Genomic DNA, 22,588 nt, shown 5'->3' with positions numbered 1-22,588 from the left:
AGTACCAATATTAATCTGAATGAATGAATTTCAGATGGATATTTATCTATTAATATCCATCAAGTCTGTTTCACAAACATAATGAAACAAAACTCCCAAAGCTTATGAAATAACAAATTAACTAAAATAAGATCTCTATATTGCTTCAAGAAATACATAAAAATATTTAACCACAAACTGCATAATAGTAATTTGAAGCATAGAATACCAACCGTACAACGTTGAGGTTGATTTGTTCTTTCTGCCACATTACAAAACATTCTTTCCCAGAAAAACTGAAATTGTTCATATTTCATATTTCTTTCTTTCTTTTTTTATTTTATTTTTTTATTTTTTGACAGGCAGAGTGGACAGTGAGAGAGAGAGACAGAGAGAAAGGACTTTTTGCCATTGGTTCACCCACAAATGGCCACCGCAGCCAGCACGCTGCGGCCAGCGCACCTCGCTGATCCGATGGCAGGAGCCAGGTGCTTCTCCTGGTCTCCCATAAGGTGCAGGGCCCAAGCACTTGGGCCATCCTCCACTGCACTTCCTGGCCACAGCAGAGAGCTGGCCTGGAAGAGGGACAACCGGGACAGAATCCGGCGCCCCGACTGGGACTGGAACCCGGTGTGCCGGCACCGCAAGGCAGAGGATTAGCCTAGTGAGCCGCGGCGCCGGCCCATATTTCATATTTCAGCTTCATATTTACTTGGCTCATACTGCTCATGCTGTTTGAAATGTACAGAATGCTGATGGTATCCTGACAGCATCCTGCACTGTGCCAAACAATCCCAAACTAGTGTCTTTACCACCAGTCTTTATCAAGAGTTCTTACGAAAAAAACACTGTCTCTCTGAATCTACTCATCAGGAAATCTTTCATTAGATTATCCTCTGTATCAGAAGGAGAATTAACTATTTTAATTATTCTCAAGTCTCATTCTTATCTTTTCATCTATCTCTGGAGCTGAGAAGCAGAGCACATGATAGAGTCCCAGGCTGCCACTCCTGAGTCTTACAGCTTTCATGAGGAGCTAGACTTGTATTGCATGCTCAAAGATGTGTTTTAGGAATATCACTGGGGGAGGGGGGATACATTCTATCTGGATTTAATGCAGGGGGCTAATATATGACTTTTTTTGTAACTAATAAAATTTCAAGGACTGACAGCAAATTTCTGATTTGCTTTTTCCCCCAGTAAAATATCTGCTTTGAATTATGCAGAAGGAATTCTTCTTCCTGCCAACTTGTTTCAATTTCCCATGCAAAACCATCTACAGGACGTTGTCAGGGGTTTCCCATAGAGGTTCATTTCAGGATTCTTCAATCATTGGAGGAATACGAGCACATACACACACACACACATTCACACACACACACACTCACACACACACTACATTACCACCCCCACCCCCTTTGGAGCAAGGAAAGGAAAACCCATTGGTAAGGTTTGTATATGGAGCTCTGCCTTTCCGAAAGCAGAGACAGCATTAGTCATCAGATGGGAAAAGAGTTTTTCAGTCTCGGCCTGAGCTAGCGACCGGTCTTATGAATTCAGGCCCGCCCTGTGTGTAGGTGGAGCAGGCAACTGCCGTGTGATGTGATTTAAGAGGTGCTGGAAGCTCTGCCTGTCCAAAAATAGTCCCCGCACCCGCCTGTTGAGTTCAGGCACAGTATCCATAAAACCTTGGTTTAAATGAAATGAAACTGCATTTTCGGAATGTGAGCCCATTATATCCTTTCAGCATGCATTTCTTTATCAGAGATAAAGGCTGGATCCTGAGGGGATGCGCATGTGTCCAGGGAGGTGGGGAAGGGGTTTAGTAAGGCCCATGGCGAGGCGTAGTGATGCAAGTCACTGGATGCAATTTCTGCTTCACCCTCTGCGAATAAACTAAATATGGGAGAAACCAAATTTCTCCCATATTCATTCAATCAAGTCATCATTCTTTTTTGAATCAATATTTTCTGGAATATGACATTTTCCCAAACAGGCAATGTTCTTTGTTGAGTGAGACCTGTAAAAGACTATAATAACAACAGTAATAGCAATTCATAGTTGGAAGATGTTTTTTTTGAGTACAAAATACTTTCACAAACAGTGCCAAATATTGGTCCTAGCAGTGACTTGGGGAGGCAGACTTAACGTCTTTATATTCTCAAGCAGCAAATGCAGAGTCTCAAAGCAGTTAAATGACTTGCCCACCACCTAACAATGGTAGAGCCTCACGCTGGAATGCAGTCAGGCTGACTCCAATCCAAGGTTCACTTTTCTTCAAAACATAGTCCCTGCAGTGAAGCAGTTCACATCAGCTTTAACCTGCTAATAGTGACTTCCCGAAGCCAGGAGCCAGGACCTACTTCTGAGTCTCCCACATGGGTGCAGGGCCTCCCAAACATTTGGGCCATCCTCCACTGCTTTCCCAGGTGCATTGGCAGGGAGCTGGATTGGAAGTGGAGCAGTCCGGACTCAACCTGACACCCATATGAGATGCTGGCATCACAGGCAGTGACTTTACCCACTCCATCACAGTACTGACCCCAACAGAGAAGTTTTAAAACTTGCACTGAATGCACAGAGAAACGCTTAATTTTTTCTGAGGTTTCAATGGAAAGGTTTTAAGAAAATGGTGTGAAAGCTGAATGGGGAGTTTATGAAACAATGAAGGAGGAGAAGAGTTCTGGGCCAAAGAATCAGCCCACGCAGTCACGCAGACACAAGAAGACACAGTATGACCAGGAAATTCAAAGTGGTGGCTCTCCATGGTGTGTAAGGAAGGAAGGTAGAAGGAGTGGCTAGGGGCGAGGCTGGCCACATGGGTCGAGGTCAGGTCAGAAATGGCCCTAGGATGCCCTGCTAAAGACTTTAGAGTTTATCCCTTCCATACAGTGAGGGATCCTGAGCAGGGAGAAACGAGATAGGGAGCAATACTAGAATCTGTGTGGAGAGAGTTCTGTGGGAGGCTGTTAAAATCAGGCATTCCTTTTCAGCATTTGAATTGTGTATCTGATCTGCTACCTGTTTTACTATGATCACAATGCATGGTAGTTATAGACAGTTCTGAAAACATTGAGCGTATCCATGGAATATTCTACCACTCAAAGAGCGTTAGAAGACAGGAACTGTGTGTGCTTTATATCATGTCCCTTTCACATATTAGCATTTTTCTAAGTCCATCTCCAATGCATATATAATAGAAAGCATCTTTGTATTCCTTATGTGTTTAACCACTCCCCTGTTTTGTTATATTTAGACTGTTTACCAATAGTTATGACCCTGATTATTTCCTTATGAAAAATGTCATGAAGTGAAATTACTAGGTTGGGGTATATAAATCTTTTTCTAGGTCTTGACATATATCGTCAAAATGCATCAGGGACAATTTGTGCCATTTTGCATTCTTTCTAACAGATTCACTCTAACCACACCCTCGTAAACATTTTTTTTTATCCTAGCCAATTTGATAAGCAAGAAAATGATAAGATTGAACATTTAATCATATTTTTATTGGCTATGTTTTGTGAGCATGGACTTCATTAAGAAGAAATGATTATGTAATTGTATTTTTAGACTCTTTGAGATAATGGGCGGGACCCGCTATTGTCAAAACTCAGGATAGGAAATAGCTGCTTTAGGTAGTTTGCACTTAGGTTTTAGATGTGGGAGGGACACAGAAAGAATAAGCATCATCTGGGCCCTGCACACACTCACAGTGTTTACAGAGGAAAGACATACGCAAGGAAGTCTGGGAGGGGTTACTGCATGGAGCCCGGTGCTGTGAACTCCTCCCCTTCCCAACCTCTTCTCACCTCCTTGCACTGGGGATCCTGAAGCAGTAGGCCCCAAAATCACCCTGAGAGCTCATTAAACACGCCTGTTCCAGACCGCAGCCCCAATGTAGGGCTCGGGGGTCTCTTCACGAGTGTCAAGGAACACATGTGCTTCTGAGCCCTATGTCCACATGCTGCTCAAGGACCAGACAAGGGGTCCCCAGCCCTGTGATGAGCTCTGCAGCCGTACCCAGGCCCCTCCCCACCCGCCCACAGCTCCTCCAGGGCACTGCTCCTTTTCACCCCTCCTTCTGTTGTCCTTCACCTCCATGTTCATCTTTCAATCCCTTCTTTCTTTTTTTTTTTTTAAATACTTAAATGTTTTGTGTTTTAAATTTGCCAGATAACATTGCTGTCAAAGCAACGGTGATGGGAAAGGGCTAGGAAATACTCCTGCTTTGCTCCTTGCCCTACCACTCAAGGTAGCTGATACAGCCTGGCCGCCCAGAAGTGCCCACCGTCTTTGTCCTGCAGCCTCTGGCCAAATTAGATGAGCTCTGCTAAACGTAGGCGCCTCCACGTGCAGAGCACAAACCACAGTCCAGGCCGGCCTGAACGCACAGAGCCTCGCTCTGAAGCATACATCCGAGGGGTCTGAGGTTTGCCGAGGGCCACCAAGTCACCTAAGAAAGTCTAGGGTTGTAATGCTGAATAGCAGCAAATGCTGAAGATAAGGGAAACACCTCAACCCACAGGGAGAGCTTTCTACATCTGATCATGCCTGGCGCCTACCTCATCACTGCCAAGGTAAAATCCAAATTCTGTTAGTATGCTGTTCAAGCTGCTAGTGGTCCCGCCCCTGGTTGCCTCCCTCCAGTATCAGCCTCACTGCAGGGGATTCCAGCACCACCAGCCACTCCCATTTCCTGCATATGCCACTCTCTCTGGCCTCAACCCTTCTGCCTGGGACAAGGTTTTCTTTCCCTCCCTCAACTCGCAGAACCTAGCCCCAACACTCAACTCCCAACAACACCTGCAGTGTGGCTGCACCGCCCTCCCTCGGACCCCCACATCCTCTCACCTCCCTCCCTCCGCATGACACAGAACACTGCGGGAGGGACGCTGTCCTCCTTGCTCCACAGACCTCAGCAACTGTCTCTCCTAATCAAGGGAGAGTGCCTGGAAGACAGTAATCACAGGGATTGCTTCTTGTGTCTCTGAATCACCCATATTTGGAATGTACGAGGTGCTCTGTGAAAGTCCGATACATGAACGACAAGGTGGCTCTGTAAAGTGTGGCCCAGGTTAATTCATCATCATGAATGGTTTCATCTCCACAGTTGAGCACTGAGATAAAGACATCACCAGATTGCACCAGTGCCCGTCTTGGACTGAGGGTGAACAATATCAAGGGTGCACGCTCCAGAGGCCCCAAGTAGCTCGCACTTGAAAATCTAAGCATGGGTGGCCGGCACTGGCTCACTAGGCTAATCCTCCGCCTGCGGTGCCAGCACCCCAGGTTCTAGTCCCAGTCAGGGCACCAGTCCTGTCTCGGTTGTTCCTATTCCAGTCCAGCTCTCTGCTGTGGCCCAGGAGTGCAGTGGAGGATGGCCCAATTGCTTGGGCCCTGCACCTGCGTGGGAGACCAGGAGGAAGCACCTGGTTCCTGGCTTCTGATCGGCGTGGCACGCCAGCCGTAACAGCCGTTTGAGGGGTGAACCAAGGGAAGGAAGATCTTTCTCTCTGTCTCTCTCTCTTTCTCTCTAACTCTGCCTGTCAAAAAAAAAAAAAAGAAAAGAAAAGAAAAAAAAAAGAAAGAAAATCTAAGCATGGATGAGTCACAAAAGGAAGGGCTCCAGGTATTGGTAACATTTACAATTAAGCAGTATAAAACAGGGTACACAGTGGCCATCTGGCTTCAACCGTGTAATACTAATTTACTAAGCATCTACTATGTTTTGGGCTTTGAATTTAGGTCAGTGCAAAATAATAGAAAAAAATCGAGACTCTCACAAGGATTGCTTTTTAATTGGGGAGGAGAAATAACATAAAAGACAAGTATGTGTTGTGTTAAATGGTAGTAAGGGCTATGGAGAAAAGGTGAGAAAGGGTTTGAACGGAAGGAGGGATACCAATTGAAAAAGAGTGCCTGGGGAAGGCAAAACCTAGAAGGTAATATTTGAATTTGAATAAAAATCTGGTAGGGGGAGGAGCTATGCGGCTATGTGGGTAGAACCTCTCAGGAAGGGGAAATAGCACGTGCAAAGGTTCTGTGGCATACCTGCCCAACACCAAGCACGAAATGTAGCTAAGCAGGTGTGGCCTGACCATTCAAGGACTGATCCAAAGCCCCCAGAGTCTTGGGTTTAATAGGCCTGGGTTGGAGCCCAAGAGTGTGCATTTGCAACAAACTCAGCTGACACTGGGGAATGCACTGGTGTAAAGAAAAGTCTACTGTTAATCTGACGGCATGGCTCTCTCCTTTTCCATGTCAGCTTCCTCACTCTACTTCTAGGTTGACAGGAAAACAAAACTGGCTTGAATAAGACAGTAATGTGTTGGCTTGTGCAACTGAAGCATAGGCAGGCCTCGGGGCAGCATCGTACGGGGTCTCCAGCCCCACTTCTTTACAATGCTCAAGACCCTGCAACTTCCCAATACGGGGTGGGTGAGGAGGGGGGTGTCAAGAAGCTGCAGTGACACATTCTTCAATACTCTTAACAAAACTCTGTCATGACCCCAAAAGCAAAATAGGCCCAGCACCACCAAAAAAACCGCTGCCCACCTCCCACACACACCTGAATGACATCAGATGCATATTTTGAAGCAATCAGAGCCAATGTAGGTTAGGCACTATTTTCAGTACAACTGGGTCCACCCATGCTAGCTGCATGGGAGAGGAATAAATACCTGGAAAAACAGTCCAACTCCCCCAGGAAGGTCTGGGAAGTTGAACACGGTATCCAGACCAAATGGCAAAGGATGTACCTAATGCTCTAGTGTTGTAAAGCAGGAAGTTCAGGGACCAGCCACGTTCAGATAGCTAAGCAGGCAACATAAGGTAGGTTGACAGCTGAGACTTATGGGTCTCAGACTGAAGACAGGATTTTAGGAAAATGATTTAAGCTGGGGCTGATGCTGTGGCGCAGCGGGTTAACGCTCTGGCATGAAGCTCCGGCATCCCATACAGGCGCCAGTTCTAGTCCCGGCTGCTCCACTTCCAATCCAGCTCTCTGCTATGGCCTGGGAAAGCAGTAGAAGATGGCCCAAGTCCTAGGCCCCTGCACCCAGGTGGGAGACCTGGAGGAAGCTCCTGGCTCCTGGCTTCAGATCGGTGCAGCTCTGGCCGTTGTGGCCATCTGGGGAGTGAACCAGCGGATGGAAGACAGTCTCTGTCTCTACCTCTCTCTCTGTAACTCTGTCTTTCAAATAAATAAAATAATCTTTTTTAAAAAAGGAAAAAAAAGACAATGATTTAAGCTTTAAGGAAGAAGCTGGAAAAAGGAGGTAGCTGTCATTCCAAGTAGTTTCTAAGGTGTGTGCTCGGACAAGGGACGAGAGACAGATGGAGCTTTCAGGACTGAGGGCCAGGCTCTCAGGTCACCACTAGGTCTCAGAACAAAAGTTCGGCTATGTGGAGTTGCGGCACTGGGTAAGGGCGAAACTAGTCTGAGTAACAAGAGTATTTGAACATTAAACATTACTCCTAGGGCTTTGTCCTTTTAGCGCTAAACATTTCAAAACATGCACCTGCAAGCCAAACAATAACTACCTCTCAAGACACCATTCTTATTTTTGTCTAAGGTACGCAAAACAAAAACACCCCTTAACAAGAAGGAAGCTTTGCTTTTACCTTCTTTGCCAAGCAAGCGCCAGCAAACACTTCTGCAGTGGTCCTGTGCTCTCCGACGTGTGCCGTGCATATGAGATGTTCAAACTGCACATCTCCCACGGGAAATTCATTCCGCTTCCAATTGTACAAGTCTGTTATCCCATAGGTCCTTTCTACCTTCCACGTATTTGTTATTGCTGCTTCTGAAACTCCCTTACAGCCCCACAGAGGTCTTAATCCCTGTCAAATGTTATTATGTTACCAACTTTTATGTAGTCTTGAAAGGGCTTGTTTATTTAGTTTCAGTGACTCGTTGTTACTGCCAAATATTATTTCATTTCAGCACAGATGTAAGGGGTCCAATGACTGGAATTGTTTTACAGCCGTGACACAGTGGAGAGATGGATCCCAGCTTAATTACGGGCAGCTGAAAACGATCGAAGAGTCACCTGCTCTGGGTATTTATCACCCTGAGCAGCTCACCAGGCCTGGTGGGTGCCCTTCATAACGTTCCACTTGCATTAGGCAAATGGAAGGATCTATACACAGCCTGCGTCCTGAGCCACCTTAGGTATAGACAGTTTAATTTTTTGCTTGATTATTTTCTTTTCCTCAAAGTGAGAAAAATATGTCTCAGTCACTGCTGTTCTTTCCCTTTCCTCTGTTTTCCGTTTCTCTCCGCGGCCTCTCGCAGCTGCTTCTCCGATTACGCCTCATTGGAAATTATTCATTACGCAAAGAATGTGAATCGGGTGGACTAGACACGCGGAAGAGCAGGTAGAGCAATGACTACAGTGCAGCTGGAGGAACCAAGGACGGCAGAGAGCAGAGGAGCTGGAAGGGAGACTCGCCATAGAATTCCTCCAGCTCCCCTTGTAGAAGAAATTCAGAACGCCGGCCTTTCTCTGTCTGACAGCCTTCCCCACGACACAGCGCACGGGAACAAAACGCATTTTAATTGACACCCTCTCTTCTTATCTCTGATTTCCTCTGAATGGATCTTGATGTGTTCCTCCCAGGATAGAGCGAGGGAAAGGAGCAGCCAGGAAACCACCAGCTGATTGATGATAAATGAGGGGTTGCTAGCGCATGGACCCAGCTGCTATTCCCTTCAACTCTGTTCTCTTCCCAACCTGGGAGGAAAGGCCTTTGAGAGGTCCAATTCTGGGAGTCAGCATTTGGCATTTGGCTTAGTGGTTAAGAAGTCACTTGGGAAACCTGTGTCCCACTTCAGAGAGACTGGGTGCTGGTCCCAGCTCCACTGCTGACTCCAGCTTCATCCTAATGTGCATCCTGGGAGGCAGCAGGTGATGGCTCAAGTACTCCATGTGGGAGACCTCGACTGAGATCCCAGCTTCTGGCTCTGGCCTGGTCCAACCCTGACTGTTGTGGGCATTTGGAGAGTGAACCAGTGGATAGGAGAAATTCCCCCCTGCCCTTTCTCTCTCTCTCTCTCTCTCTCTCTCTCTCCAGCCTTTCAAAATAAATGAAATAAATAAATAAAATTTGAATTCTGTCCTGGCCACATGGCTAACTGTAAGACATAACTTTATTGAGGGTTTATCATGCACATATCATCGCCTATGCCAAGTGTTTATATGGGTTATCTCATTTAACTCTCAGCACAGTATTACAAGATCAGCATTGTTTATGTTCTGTTTGTGTACAACTTCCCATTCTCAATCAGGGCCAGGTTTCCCCTCAGGAAACATTTGCTGGTGTCCGGAGATACTTTGGGCTGTCACAGCTGGGTAAATGCCAAGGACACGCTAACTATCCTACAGAGCACAGGAAAACCCCATGCAACAGTAACCTGGCTCAAAATGTGGGCAGTGCCACTGCTGACAAAGTCTGCTGTCGACTTAAAAAGCACTGATGTCTAAAAGGATAACGCAGCTGGCCCAGGACTACCCAAGGATAAGGGGAAGCCTGGAATGCCAGTGCAGCTGCACTTTGCATTGTGTTGCATGCAAGTACTTTAGGACTTCAGCACCCAGCTCTTCCTCCCTTATAACAAAGGAGCCACAATCCCAAGAGGAATCTCCCCCTGTGGGGACCCCATTAATGTAAGTGGCCCTTTTTAACCATTTGCCAGTCACCAGCTCTTCCATCCTTTTCATCAAATACACAGAATCAGGCCCATCTGAAGCACCCCTTTACTCTAAACATTGAAAATTCTGTAAACTTATGCACATGGGGGTAATAGTTCCTCTTTGTGTTTTAATTTTAATAGCAGATGTAACAGATAAAAGATAAAAGCGGAATGAATAAGCAAACAAGCATGCTATGAAAGTAGTAAACTTTGAAGGTGGGGCATTATCTAGTTACATGGCTTACTAGATACATTAAATCTGACATTTTTAATGGTAAACATAACACCTTGTGGTCTACAACATAATTAGATAGAAGTAGTAGTCATCAATATTGCTTTTAAAGTGCAAATTAAAATGTTAGATTCTTTTTTTTTAAATTCTTCAATGAGCACAAATCTGCTTTGGGAATGTTTTTAGATATTGAGTATCTTTGGCCGGCGCCGTGGCTTAACAGGCTAATCCTCCACCTTGCGGCACCGGCACACTGGGTTCTAGTCCCGTTCGGGGCGCCGGATTCTATTCTGGTTGCCCCTCTTCCAGGCCAGCTCTCTGCTATGGTCCGGGAAGGCAGTGGAGGATGGCCCAAGTGCTTGGGCCCTGCACCCCATGGGAGACCAGGAGAAGCACCTGGCTCCTGCCTTCGGATCAGCGAGATGCGCTGGCTGCAGCGGCCATTGGAGGGTGAACCAACGGCAAAAGGAAGACCTTTCTCTCTGTCTCTCTCTCTCACTATCCATTCTGCCTGTCAAAAAAAAAAAAAAAAGATATTGAGTATCTTTGAATAATCTTACACATCACCAAGTGCCTGTAAACATACTTCCTTTGTGCCGGCGCCGTGGCTTAACAGGCTAATCCTCCGCCTTGCAGCACCGGCACACCGGGTTCTAGTCCCGGTCGGGGCACCGATCCTGTCCCGGTTGCTCCGCTTCCAGGCCAGCTCTCTGCTGTGGCCAGGGAGTGCAGTGGAGGATGGCCCAAGTTCTTGGGTCCTGCACCCCATGGGAGACCAGGATAAGCACCTGGCTCCTGCCATTGGAACAGCGCGGTGCGCCGGCCGCAGCGCGAGTACCACGGCAGCCATTGGAGGGTGAACCAAAGGCAAAAAGGAAGACCTTTCTCTCTGTCTCCCTCTACTGTCCACTCTGCCTGTCAAAAATTTAAAAAAAAAAAAAAGGAAAAAAAAAAAAAACATACTTCCTTTGTGCACCCAGACACACACATACACATGCACACCCATACACACACGTGTATTCCCAGCATGCACCGCCCACTCCTCCTCCATATCGCACAGGTGCACTCCCAGGTCCCAGATCTCACTCCCCAGAGCAGCGCTTCCTTTGTCTTTGCTCCTCTCCCACCATGCAGAGACACTTTCCCACTCTTGTTGTGCCCACTCTTCCTACCCTCCCCCACCCCCACCCTCACCCCCGCCTGCCCCAATGCTTTTGCTCCTGGCTAGAGGGAGGTGGCCATGTTCCATATTCACTTTAGAGCCTATCCTGGGAGTGACCCAGTGATGAAGTGTAACAGTGACTGCGATCAGTGACACCCTAGGTGCTGCTCTCATGCCCTTGGCTTCCAAGCACCACCAAAGCTGAAACTGTGTTCACCATGATTCAGAACCAGTCAAGGGCATGCCAAGTTTTCAGGCTGGAGAAAATAACGGCTTCTTATCCTAAATTCTGACCAAAGCACCCATGGCTGAATTCTTGACATGACTTGGAAAGTCACCAGTCTCTCTCGTTCCACAATAGGAGCTAAAATCTCAAAGTACAGCCAACTCCCAGGTATAGAATTTCCCTTTCCATTCAAAGTGAGCTACCAAGTTGAATCTTTTCTATTTCAGTGACAGGAAGGACTTAGAAAGCCAAAAGGCATTGGGTCGATGAAAGCGGGAGGGGCAAAGCAGGGGTGAAAAAAAAGCATCAGAAATAAGCCAGAAGCAAACTGCACCCTTTCCATTTGCTCCATAGCAGCCCTGTTCGCTTTCACCCATACAAGGGCAGAGTTCCTGAGAGGAACAAGCACCTCAGCCTCAAAGCCACAGAGTTCCATCCTTCAGCATCGTGCCAATCGAAGTAAACCATCGTCATTTAGTGCGTGTTAGCACCTCCTACATCAGTAACATTTACCAGGAATGATGCTGAATGGATACCTTTCCTTGCCGTTTTGGGGCGAAAAGCAAATGGACAAGGTGATGGGAGAAGTTCATGAACCTGATTTTAAATAAGATACTAGTTTTCTACTTTTTATTGTCATATAGACCTATCCTGACCCAAACAACAGCCACTGGCCAAGTGTGGCTATTTAAATTAAAATTTTTTCATCACTTCTCGGCCTTTTAACTAACATCGAGTATAAATTTAAATTTTAATCAACTAAAAATGAAATTGAAAATTCAATTCCTTAATCTCACTAGCAATATTCAGATACTCAATAGTCACATGTGAGTAGTGGCTACCATATCGTACCACACAGACAAAGGACATTTGCTTCATCACAGAAAAATCTGTCAGTACTAATATAAACAAAGAAAAGCAGATGACTACCTGGCATTAATAATAGCTGTGGGGAAACAAATTCTATCATATAATGTTTGTGAGAACAAAAATGCTACTACCAAAACCACACATGCACTTAATAGGAAAAAAAACTGAAATGTCCATCAGTAGGGAACTAGTTAAGTGACCAAAACACCCATACAGGGGCAGCTGTACTCTTACAAAATGTACACATAAGCAAAATGTGTCAGCATAGGAAGCTGTCCTGGGAGACCTCCTGATGCAGGAACACAAGCTACAAATCACTTCATACGAATAGCACAATCCCACGTGCATTAAAATACAAAACAGATACACCTATGTTTGGGTAAACGTGTGCAGGAAGTAGGACACATGGAAATTAATGTACCATGATTACCTCTGCGAAGTGGGAATGGCGCTCACATGGGTTGGGGCAGTGTTTTCTTTTCACGATACGCTTCTGTAGCAGTGAGACTCTGTACCTGGAGGAAGGGAAAATACATTCTTAATTTTAACTGATCCCATAGTAAGGAATGAGCCACCCAAAATAATATGATACAAAAAAAAAAAAAATAGAAGTTAGATTTTCTGTGTGTCAAAAGCCTGTTGCTGGGCCGGCACCAGGGCTCACTTGGTTAATGCGGCGCCGGCATTCTATGTGGGCGCCGGGTTCTAGTCCTGGCTGCTCCTCTTCCAGTCTAGCTCTCTGCTGTGGCCCCAGGAAGGCAGTAGAGTATGGCCCAAATGCCTGGGCCCCTGCACCTGCATGGAAGACCAGGAGGAAGCACCTGGCTCCTGGCTTTGGATTGGCACAGCGCCAGCCGTGGCGGCCATTTGGGGGGTGAAACAACGGAAGGAAGTCCTTTCTCTCTGTCTGTCTCTCTCTCTCTCTCTGTCTATAACTCTACCTGTCAAATGAAAAAAGCCTGTTGCTGAGCCTCGTGCCAGTCTGGACTGAGTCGAGCTTCAGGTTGTAGATCCTGCTCCTGTTTGTGAAAGTCTTTATGTATCCAAAGCATTCCTACTGCACAAACCCAAAGAAAATGGCTTAGGCGTGAAGTGATAGTTTGTGAATTACCAAAGAAGGCCCTGAAATCAAAGGATTCTTTTAGGGGAATCCCTGGCTACTTTAACTCCTGAAGAGAAAACCTTCCCCCCAGACCACCCCTCCCCACCCCATGTGCTCTCTGCCTCACTCAGCCACACCTTGCTCTCTCCCACAGCACCTCCCTCACAAAGCCTGTTTCAGGCAAGAGAAATGCAGACCTCAAACTGTTATACTCCCTAGAACTCATCTGGAATTGGAAGTGCAGCAAGCCAAGCAAAGACTAAGACTGCTCCTGGAGCCCCTCGGTGGGCATGCCAGGGGAATCAGACCTCATGGGATGGGGTGTGCTTTATCTGCCTATTTACCTCTCTATCACTGTCTCTGTCATGTATATAAGCACACACACATGCATGTGTGTACGTATGTCCATATGTGTGTACACATATACATATCAGTCTCATATGTAAGCACATATACGTGCACGTATGTGTTTGTGTATATGAGCATGAATACAGACATCTCTGTCATATACATAAGCACAGATATGTGCATTCCTGTGTGTGTATATGTATACACATGTGTACATACTTATCCATCACTTTGCTTTATATGCATAAGTACATTTACTTGTACGCATGCATACATATATACATTTGGCCTCCATGGAATGTGTAGAGCGATTCTTTTTTTTTTTAAGATTTATTTATTTATTTAAAAGGCAGAATTACAGAAAGAGGAGAGGTAGAGAACAAGAGAGAGATCTTTCATCTGTTGGGCCATGCATGAGCCAGCAGCTTCATGTGGGTCTCCCACTTGAGTAGCAGGGGCCCAACTACTTGGCATTAGCAGGGGGGGCTGGATTGGAAGTGGAGCAGCCGGGACTCGAACCAGCACCCATTTGGGATTCCGGTGTTGCAAGGTTAACCTCTACACCACAGTGCCTGTACATGCTCATGCTTGCTAATGTGAAGTAGTAACAGAGTGTGCTCATGTCTGTGGGAGGGCCTGATTCTGGGGCAAGGAAAGAATGTGACCCACTTGATTTTTTATTATTATTATTAATTAATAATTATTAATTATTAAGTCATTAGATGGTGTAAGTCTTTGGGCCAGGTCAGTGATAAAGAGGGAAATGTTATTATGTCCTGGTGTGCTGAGAATCACAAACTTCCTAACAGAAAAATAAAGAGTACCCAGAACCCACAGTCAGTGACTTCACACAGTAAGATAGAAACACGCCTTCCTGGCCGGCGCCGTGGCTTAACAGGCTAATCCTCCGCCTTGCGGGCGCCGGCACACCGGGTTCTAGTCCCGGTTGGGGCGCTGGATTCTATCCCGGTTGTCCCTCTTCCAGGCCAGCTCTCTGCTATGGCCCGGGAAGGCAGTGGAGGATGGCCCAAGTGCTTGGGCCCTGCACCTGCATGGGAGACCAGGAGAAGCACCTGGCTCCTGGCTTCGGATCAGTGAGATGCGCTGGCCGCAGCGGCCATTGGAGGGTGAACCAACAGCAAAAGGAAGACCTTTCTCTCTGTCTCTCTCTCTCACTATCCACTCTGCCTGTAAAAAAAAAAGAAAAAAGAAAAAAAGAAACACGCCTTCCTGCCTCAGCTACACTCCTAGAGGCTTGTTCTTTTCTGCCGCAGTCCTTCCCAGAACTGAACACCTGCCGTCACCTGGTCCTGGAGCCCCCTGCTACCAGCACTGCAGGCCCCTCTGGCGGAGAATCCGAACCTGAGGAGCTTCAGGGGACACATGCGCCTCGCTTGCTAACGATCTCCTCCACCCATGAGTCTCATTTACCCGTGAGCCTCGTCTCGCTGGGAGTTTCTCACCCATGCCAGGCATACCCACTTGGCATTCTGACCAGATGATTCCTCACTCAGGTCTTAAGCCACTGAGCACTGCTTTTTTTTCTGTCTAGATTGGGAAGTTAAGGTTTCTGTAAATTTCCCCCCAACTGCTGCAAGCTCACTATTCTTTTTCTTACATCCCTCATCACCCCAGAGCAGCAGCCCTTGCCAACCTGCCTCCCAGCACCCCACACACATGCACAGGGTCACAGGTGTGCACACACATATCGGCTGTAGCTACTGGACCAATACCCTTTGTGATGCTGGAAGGCTGAAAGTTTGAGGATTCTTTGATTCAGTGAGAGCATGGCAGAGGCAGGGAGGCCTTTCCGGAATGTTATGTGAAGAGGTACCTTAGCTCTTAAATTCTGTCTCTATTTCATTTATTTTTTTCCTCCTCAAAGACTTACCCTTCAAATAAAGGTCCTTGGAGGGTGTGATTTCCCTCAGAGACCGAGCCACTGGGTAACTGCTGAGTGGAACTGTGAATTATAGAGTGTGAGGAGAAAGAATTGTTAGTGGAAATTAATTTCCAAACGCCTTTCTTTTTTCTGCTTCCCGTGGGGATGACCCACATACCAGGAAAATTCTCAGTCCTGGGTTTTGAGTTCAGCGTGGGCTTTCGGTTTCATTAATTATCCTGAGGATCCTTCGTGTCATTCGAACGTAGCATTGGTGGGAAGTCAAGTCTCTGCAGAGCAGCGCTGGCCTCTCCCAGGGCTAAGGGTCCCCTTCCCTGGGTGCGTCTGGCACGGAGTCTGCCTCCAGGTGGGCCACCCCGGGGCTGCTGGGAGAAGGATGCTTCCCCAGGGCCCTCCTGGACACCGCCCTGCCCACACCTACACTCACTCTGTGTCCACGTGCTGTGACAGCCCCAGTCCCCTGTCTCCCTGCAGCAGGCCGGGACGTCACGGCACCCTGTGATTTCTGTTTGAAACCAAGCACTCTACAGACAGTTTTAGGCAAACCAGAAATAATTTTTATGGCCTGCAAAATACCTTTCTCGTAGGATGTCTTGTGCTTTGAGTACATTTTAACAGAGTGAGGTCACATTCATGGACTCCTGGAGACAAGAGAGCAGCTCCAGAGACATCTCATCCATCACCGTGACGCCAGGCAGGCTTCCCCCAGGCCCCCCGACACAGGTGAACATCCTGTTTTCACAGATCGTCAGCCCCTCCTGGGTAGCCCATCCCCATGCTGCCTGCCTTCCAGTGTTTTCCTTGTCTCCACACCAGACTGCTGTGAGCTTTAAAAATCCAAAGTTGAATATTTTGAACCAGACGTCACAAAGCAGCCTGAGTGTCAGCACACTGCTTAGCTGGCATTGGGGAAAAAAAAAAAAAAAGAAATCCTGTTTCAAACCAAACATTGACACCTATGCTTGGGGTTGGACCCAGCCTGACAGCTGTCCTTCTACAGCAAATGCCTGACTTGGCAGCCCCCTTGGGATTCCCTTCCGTCATTTAATGGTGACGTGTGGCAGGTCTTCCTGCTTCCAGAGATCACAACCATCGTGTCCCTTTTCCCAAAGTGTGCTCGCTGGAGCGGAACCAGCACACAAAACAGGGCACTGTGTTCCCTGGCGAGCGCTTGCTTAGACACGCATGCCACTTTCTGACACTTGGTTGGTGCCTTTGGTTTCCAAACGTGGCAGTTTTAAAGGAATCCTTTCCCCGACCTTCCCCTCCTGCAATGTCACGGGGGGGGGGGGGGGGGGGGGGGGACAACAGTATGGACTCTCAGAGGTCCAGTTACATTTTGGCAGAGGATCAGCCACAGGGCATTCTGCAGTTAGAAGCAAAATAAGCACCGCCCTCCCTCCTCTATTTCCCTTGGCAAACTGGAAAGTCCAGAGGAACTGCACCAGCCAGGAAAGCCCTGACGAAGAGCTGGCATAAGCCTCGGAGAAGACACAGCCCCGTGAGATGCAGGGTGCGCGATCATTGTCTGAGACCCAGGGCCTGAAATTGACACCATATGTGCCCCAAGGAGTGATTGCTGCGAGGGGGCGAGGGGCGGGGGAGAAAAGCAACATGTCAGAACATTTTAGTAACACCTAATTCATCCCGAGGTTATAAATAAATATGATGCTCGCTTAAAAAACAAGTCGAAAAATACTTTAACTGGATTACTTCTGTGACAGTGCTTCAGGCAAAGGTGAGCTTTATTAGGGAGACAGCATGAATAAAGAGAAACACATAACAACTTTTTATGGTATATTTTACGTGATTTTATTTTTTTTGCAGTAAATAAAGTGGTTATAGGGCTCCAAGGAAAAGGGCCCAGATGTTAGAGAGTTGTGTGAAATTCAGGGGAAACAAGCTGTAAAAAACACAGCCATAAAACAGGCTGTCAGTGCCACACATCTGGACAATACAGCTGTATGTTCCTAGTGGCTGTCGTCACCCAAGGAAAACTCAATAACCTTATTTCACCCCAATTAGGCCGCATACCAACAGGATCAGCATTGAGTTGCAAGGGGGGAGCAACATTCATATGGCGCCTCTGTGTCAAGCAGCTTTTATCTTTCATTTGAATTTGGTCACCAAGAAATAAAAGGCTGCTAACATCGTCATTTCCACTGTTAGAAAACCCTATTTAATTTATAACGTTCTCGTAAGTCAGAGTTTGACAGTTTGGACTACTGGCTATGCCAAGCAACAATAGACTTTTCTGTAGCGTGAAACTGACCCATCAGTCATCCGAACACGGGGCCCTGCCTCTCTCTCGCATCCTCTTTTGGAAGCCTGAGACTGACACCATTGTGGAAAGCCCTCTGCCTGTCTGGAAGAACACACTGATATTCGGACAAGCCGGTCCATTGCCGGTGCAGGGGAAATGCTGCATTTTTAACCCCCGTCATCGTCTTTGGCCAGCAATGAGGCACTGTTAGTAAGGCAAATATCCCAAGACGTGAAACACCCTTTCATCTTTTTTCATCACCGACACCCTTTCATCTTTTTTCATCACCGACAGACTGTGCCACGGGTTCTAAGCTGTCACTCTTCCCAATCATTGTGTTTCTTCACAGGTGTTAATGGCAGCAAAAACAATTATGGATAATGGGGAGAAATTAGCCTTACCACTGATAGGAAAACTCTTAAAATTTCAACTGCTCCAGATTAAATTCAGAGACCAACTGCGAGGGGACAGCGAAAAGAAGGTACTGTACACCATCGTGGGTTTTCTAATAGAGGGCAAGCAGTGAGTGGAAGGGAGCCAGGTTTCTCAAGGTCACTTCCTGTCTTCATAGACCTACCATTAAGTGGTGGCGGGCAAATTCAGCTGTCCCCTCGACTTCTCAAGGGCAAGGTTCTCCAAGTCTACTGAAGGAGTAAGAAGTCTGTTAAAAATAAGACACCGTACATTTGAAAATGGCAGTATCCAGGGCATATGCTCAAAATTGTACCTATGGTAGTATACGAGGGTACTTGCAAAAGGATTTTTGAAATCTATGCACAGGTTTTATTTTCATAATACACACTTTTATGCATGTTTTTGAAGAGCTCTCATATGCATGGATCTCAAGTGTTTTTGCACCAAAATAAACTTATCTTTTAGTTTAATTTTGCACAAGCTTGTTGAAAGAGCTTCATATTCATATAATAGCCAAAGAGAGAGCCAGGGAGGAGACAGGGGAGTCAGGAGAAGTGAATATTAAAAAGGGAGAGGGGAGGACTCATGGTCAGTTTCTAACTATGTTAAATATGTTATATTCAATAGGAATGCCTATTAAAATATTAGGCATATCTGAACCTTTGTAACAGTGAGAATATTTCACCAGCAGCCCATCACTCTACTCCTATAGTTTCATCAATTTCTTCACATGTGGGCCTTCATTTAATTTGCCCATGGAAGTCTGTGTTTTCCAGAGTCATATTTGCACCTGAAAAGTATCTTAAAATACTTTTTACAAAGTAATGCCAGGTTCAAATCTACTTGCTATGATAATTACTTAAAATTAGAGATGTATCAATGCTGATGTATTTTTTGGAAACACAAATGCTTTTGTATGTAGATGTCAAATGTGTGTGAGTGTGTATGTGTGTGTAATTCTCATGTGAAGTTGGTTCTTCATATTCTGAAATGGAAGAGGAAATATAATAGAAGACAGAGGACAGAGGAAAAGGAATAGATTCCATGGGGCCTGCGCTGTGGCACAGTGGGTTAATGCCCTGGCCTGAAGCACTGGCATCCAATATGGGTGCCAGTTCGAGACCCAGCTGCTCCACTTCCAATCCAGCTCTCTGCTATGGCCTGGGAAAGCAGTACAAGATGGCCCAAGTCCTTGAGCCCCTGCACCTGCGTGGGAGACCCAGAGGAGGCGACTGGCTCCTGGCTTCAGATCAGCATGGCTCCGGCCATTGTGGCCATTTGGGGAGTGAACCATCGGATGGAAGACCTCCCTCTCTCTCTCTTTCTCTCTCTCTCTCTCTGCCTCTCCTCTCTCTTTGTAACTCTGACTTTCAAATAAATAAATCTTTTTAAAAAATGCAATCTTATTTTAAAAAAAAAAGAAAAGGAATAGATCCCAATAAGACCTTCTTCATCTTTGCAAGACCCCCAAACCAGGCTTTCTATTTCCATTGAGGTGCTGATGGTATAATTATAGACAATAGGGCTTTAGGTTTGTCAAAGAGGTTTCTTATATGGCATTTTCCTAGAGTGGCATATGTTGTCCCCAGGAAAGTTCTGTTTGTGTGAACATAGACGATGGTGTAGATTCTACCTATCGAACCCCTTTCCAGCACACACAGGAGAGGTGTTCCTTATGAAATCGTCAGGGAAGTTGAGACTTGGCAAAAGAAAAATTGGAAAATTTCACACTAGTATAGAAACATATCTCTTCTTGCATCTTTAAATTCCAGTGTCATATGGGAATCTGAATTATAGAAAGTAGACTGTGAATCTTGCAAACAAATTTCCTGCACCTTTATGTGCTCTATGTTTTCCACAGCACCTACAAATAGTGTTTTTAAAGAACATCAGCTTACTAGTCTGCCACCTATAAGTCAGAAATTGTTTATTACAGGGGTAGGTTATAAATTCCAGTAACAAACTTTAAGTTAAAAAAAGAGTGGAAAATCCTGATAGCACAGGAAAATTTGTCATTCTTGCAATGACATAAAGATATTCCTTCAATATTATTTTTCTCAGCATTTATTTGGATTGTGAACTATAATAAGACAGTAATTCTGAATATATGAAAATAATCTTTATTTGTTGAAAATCTGAGAGTCCTAAAGAATTGGAGCTTGGACTTCAGACATTGAAAAAAAAAAAAAACACTGGACCCAGAAATGCAATAAGAGAACTCCTTCAGCAATTGAGAGCCAACAATTACATAATTTAGTGTCTTCATTATTTTGGGATCCCAAAGCACCAACCTCAAATTTCTGAGTCAAAACCATTTGAGTAGGTGCTAAATAAATTGCTGAAAATGGATTGGAATGGAATCCTGTCTAGAAAATTCTCTCAGTAAAGGCAAAATGGAGTTCCCTGCAGGATGATAAAATCTGTGTATATTTTGACAGCATTGCCCAAGAGGTCAGGCAGAACAATAGAGTTGAGTGCCTGTCAGCCCAGCAGTTTGGCAGAAAGCAAAGTGCATGCAAAGTATGGAAAGCTGATAACATGCTGTGGAGTAGCAAATGAAGAGACGAGAACTCTTTGCTCCAACTCCAGGATGCTGAGACTGCTATCGGGGATAAACTGCGTCTTCAGCTTTCCAACCTCGACACGAAATCCGTGAGGATGATTTCTTTCAAATGTTTATTAAGGAGCATTGCTTATATCTGTACAACCCACAGAGTGTTTTCTTTCTCTTCTCTTTAATTTTTGGAATTGCAATTTTAAGAATGAATGCTTTAAAAATATCCATAGTAATAATTATAGAAAACATTAAAGATAAGGTGAAGACAGAAATTACCAATATAATTAGGTTCCTGTTCTTTTTCCCCCAATGGAACAGATGTAATGCATTACTATATATTTGATCCTGTTTTAATCAATATAAGCTTTTCTTAAAAATAAATGTTTAATAATATATTCCAATTGCCAAATACAGTAAAGATGTCATCTTTTACTCAACTAATCTTAATAACTTCAGCATTTTATCTGAGCTGTACTTAACATTACATTTGCTTTCTATTTTGCAAGAAACTTGATAGTTAATTAACATAAAAAATAAAAAGAAAGATATTTTAAGAATGATTTTAAAATCTTTAGCATACGAATTTCTGGGACAAAAATATTGACCTCTAGTTACAAATAAATTGAATCTACTTAAAAGTATTTATTTATTAAGAAATGCCTTATTGATTAATTCCAAATATATATACCAAAAAATGAAGTATATTTCTATATATTTTAACATTTCAGAATTTCTGAATATGACTTCTCTCACACAATAACCCCATCATTATTAATCTGTTGTTAATTCATTAATTCAACAAACATTTTTTGAAACAAATCTTTACAGAAACAATATACTGGGCATATGTTTTCTCATAATTTTAGTCATAGTTTCAAAATAAATCCTTTGTCTTTTATTCTGCTTATGCTTTAATTTAGTCATTACCTGAATTCTATATTTTCACTCACAATTCTACTTCATTTTAACTCCAACTTTTTTGTTATGTATTAATTTTGAGTATCTATTAAATACCAAAATAATTAGGAGTCAAAATATTTTATCTGTATTGAGAATTCTAATAAAACATTTCATGACCAAAAAAATGAAAAGTGGCTGTAATATAAAAAAAACATTATCCATTTAAGTAACTGGCCAATTTAAATCTGATCTTATCTTCCTCTAAGTTGAGTTTAGAACATTTGTGTAGCTTTGAAGAAAAGATCCAAATATATTATAACTCTGCTTTTAATTTATGTATTCAAATAACCAGTGCATACTTCCTTGGATTTTTAGGAAGCATATTTTTTATATAAAAGAAGAACAATTCTTTCTCTTTCAAATTTATATGTTTAGTCAAGTGATTTTTCTGATGTACCAGAATTGTAAAGCTGCAAATTAAAAGTGCCTAAAGTTTGAGGATACATCATGAGGAAGCCACAAACAACCTCCTCTGAAGCTGGATGAAGAGAAATTAGAGTAGCTTTCGCAGACATTTTCCAGCTCACTCCAGCCGAAACCCCGGAACACTGGAAACCAGCCAATGTAATGCCATTTTTCTGTGTGTGTTTTGTTTTAAGAGAAAAGCCATAGGGACATACCAGGAAATTACAGGCTGGTTAGTTTTGATTCAGTTGCGGTTAAAATCTTCAAAAACTATTTTAAGAAATCAAACAGAGGAAGAGCAGGAGCTTGGTTTCAAGGGACCTGTGTGGTTTCAGGAAAGGAATAACTTGCCTCACTAACTGGATAGAATTCTTGAGGATGAATTATCGAAATGAGGACACTACCAATATGAATGTTGGATCTAAAGAGTCTCAAAACCCAACAATTGAGAGACAACAATAAATGGCTCC

General features: G+C 44.7%; 1 protein-coding gene across 1 annotated transcript in view; it reads left to right on the top strand.

Annotated features, from left to right (window-relative positions):
* Positions 1 to 22,588, top strand: part of SPAG17 (sperm associated antigen 17) — a 249,496-nt gene that overhangs the window by 53,072 nt on the left and 173,836 nt on the right. The window contains exon 4 of the mRNA XM_062193510.1: positions 18,132 to 18,263. Within this exon, the coding sequence (XP_062049494.1) occupies positions 18,132 to 18,263 (132 nt within the window). The remainder of the gene's footprint in view (positions 1 to 18,131; positions 18,264 to 22,588) is intronic.

This window comes from Lepus europaeus, chromosome 5, assembly GCF_033115175.1.
Source record: "Lepus europaeus isolate LE1 chromosome 5, mLepTim1.pri, whole genome shotgun sequence".
NCBI lineage: Eukaryota > Metazoa > Chordata > Mammalia > Lagomorpha > Leporidae > Lepus > Lepus europaeus.
Note: the sequence above shows the minus strand (reverse complement) of the source record. Positions and strands in the feature narration are given on the sequence as shown.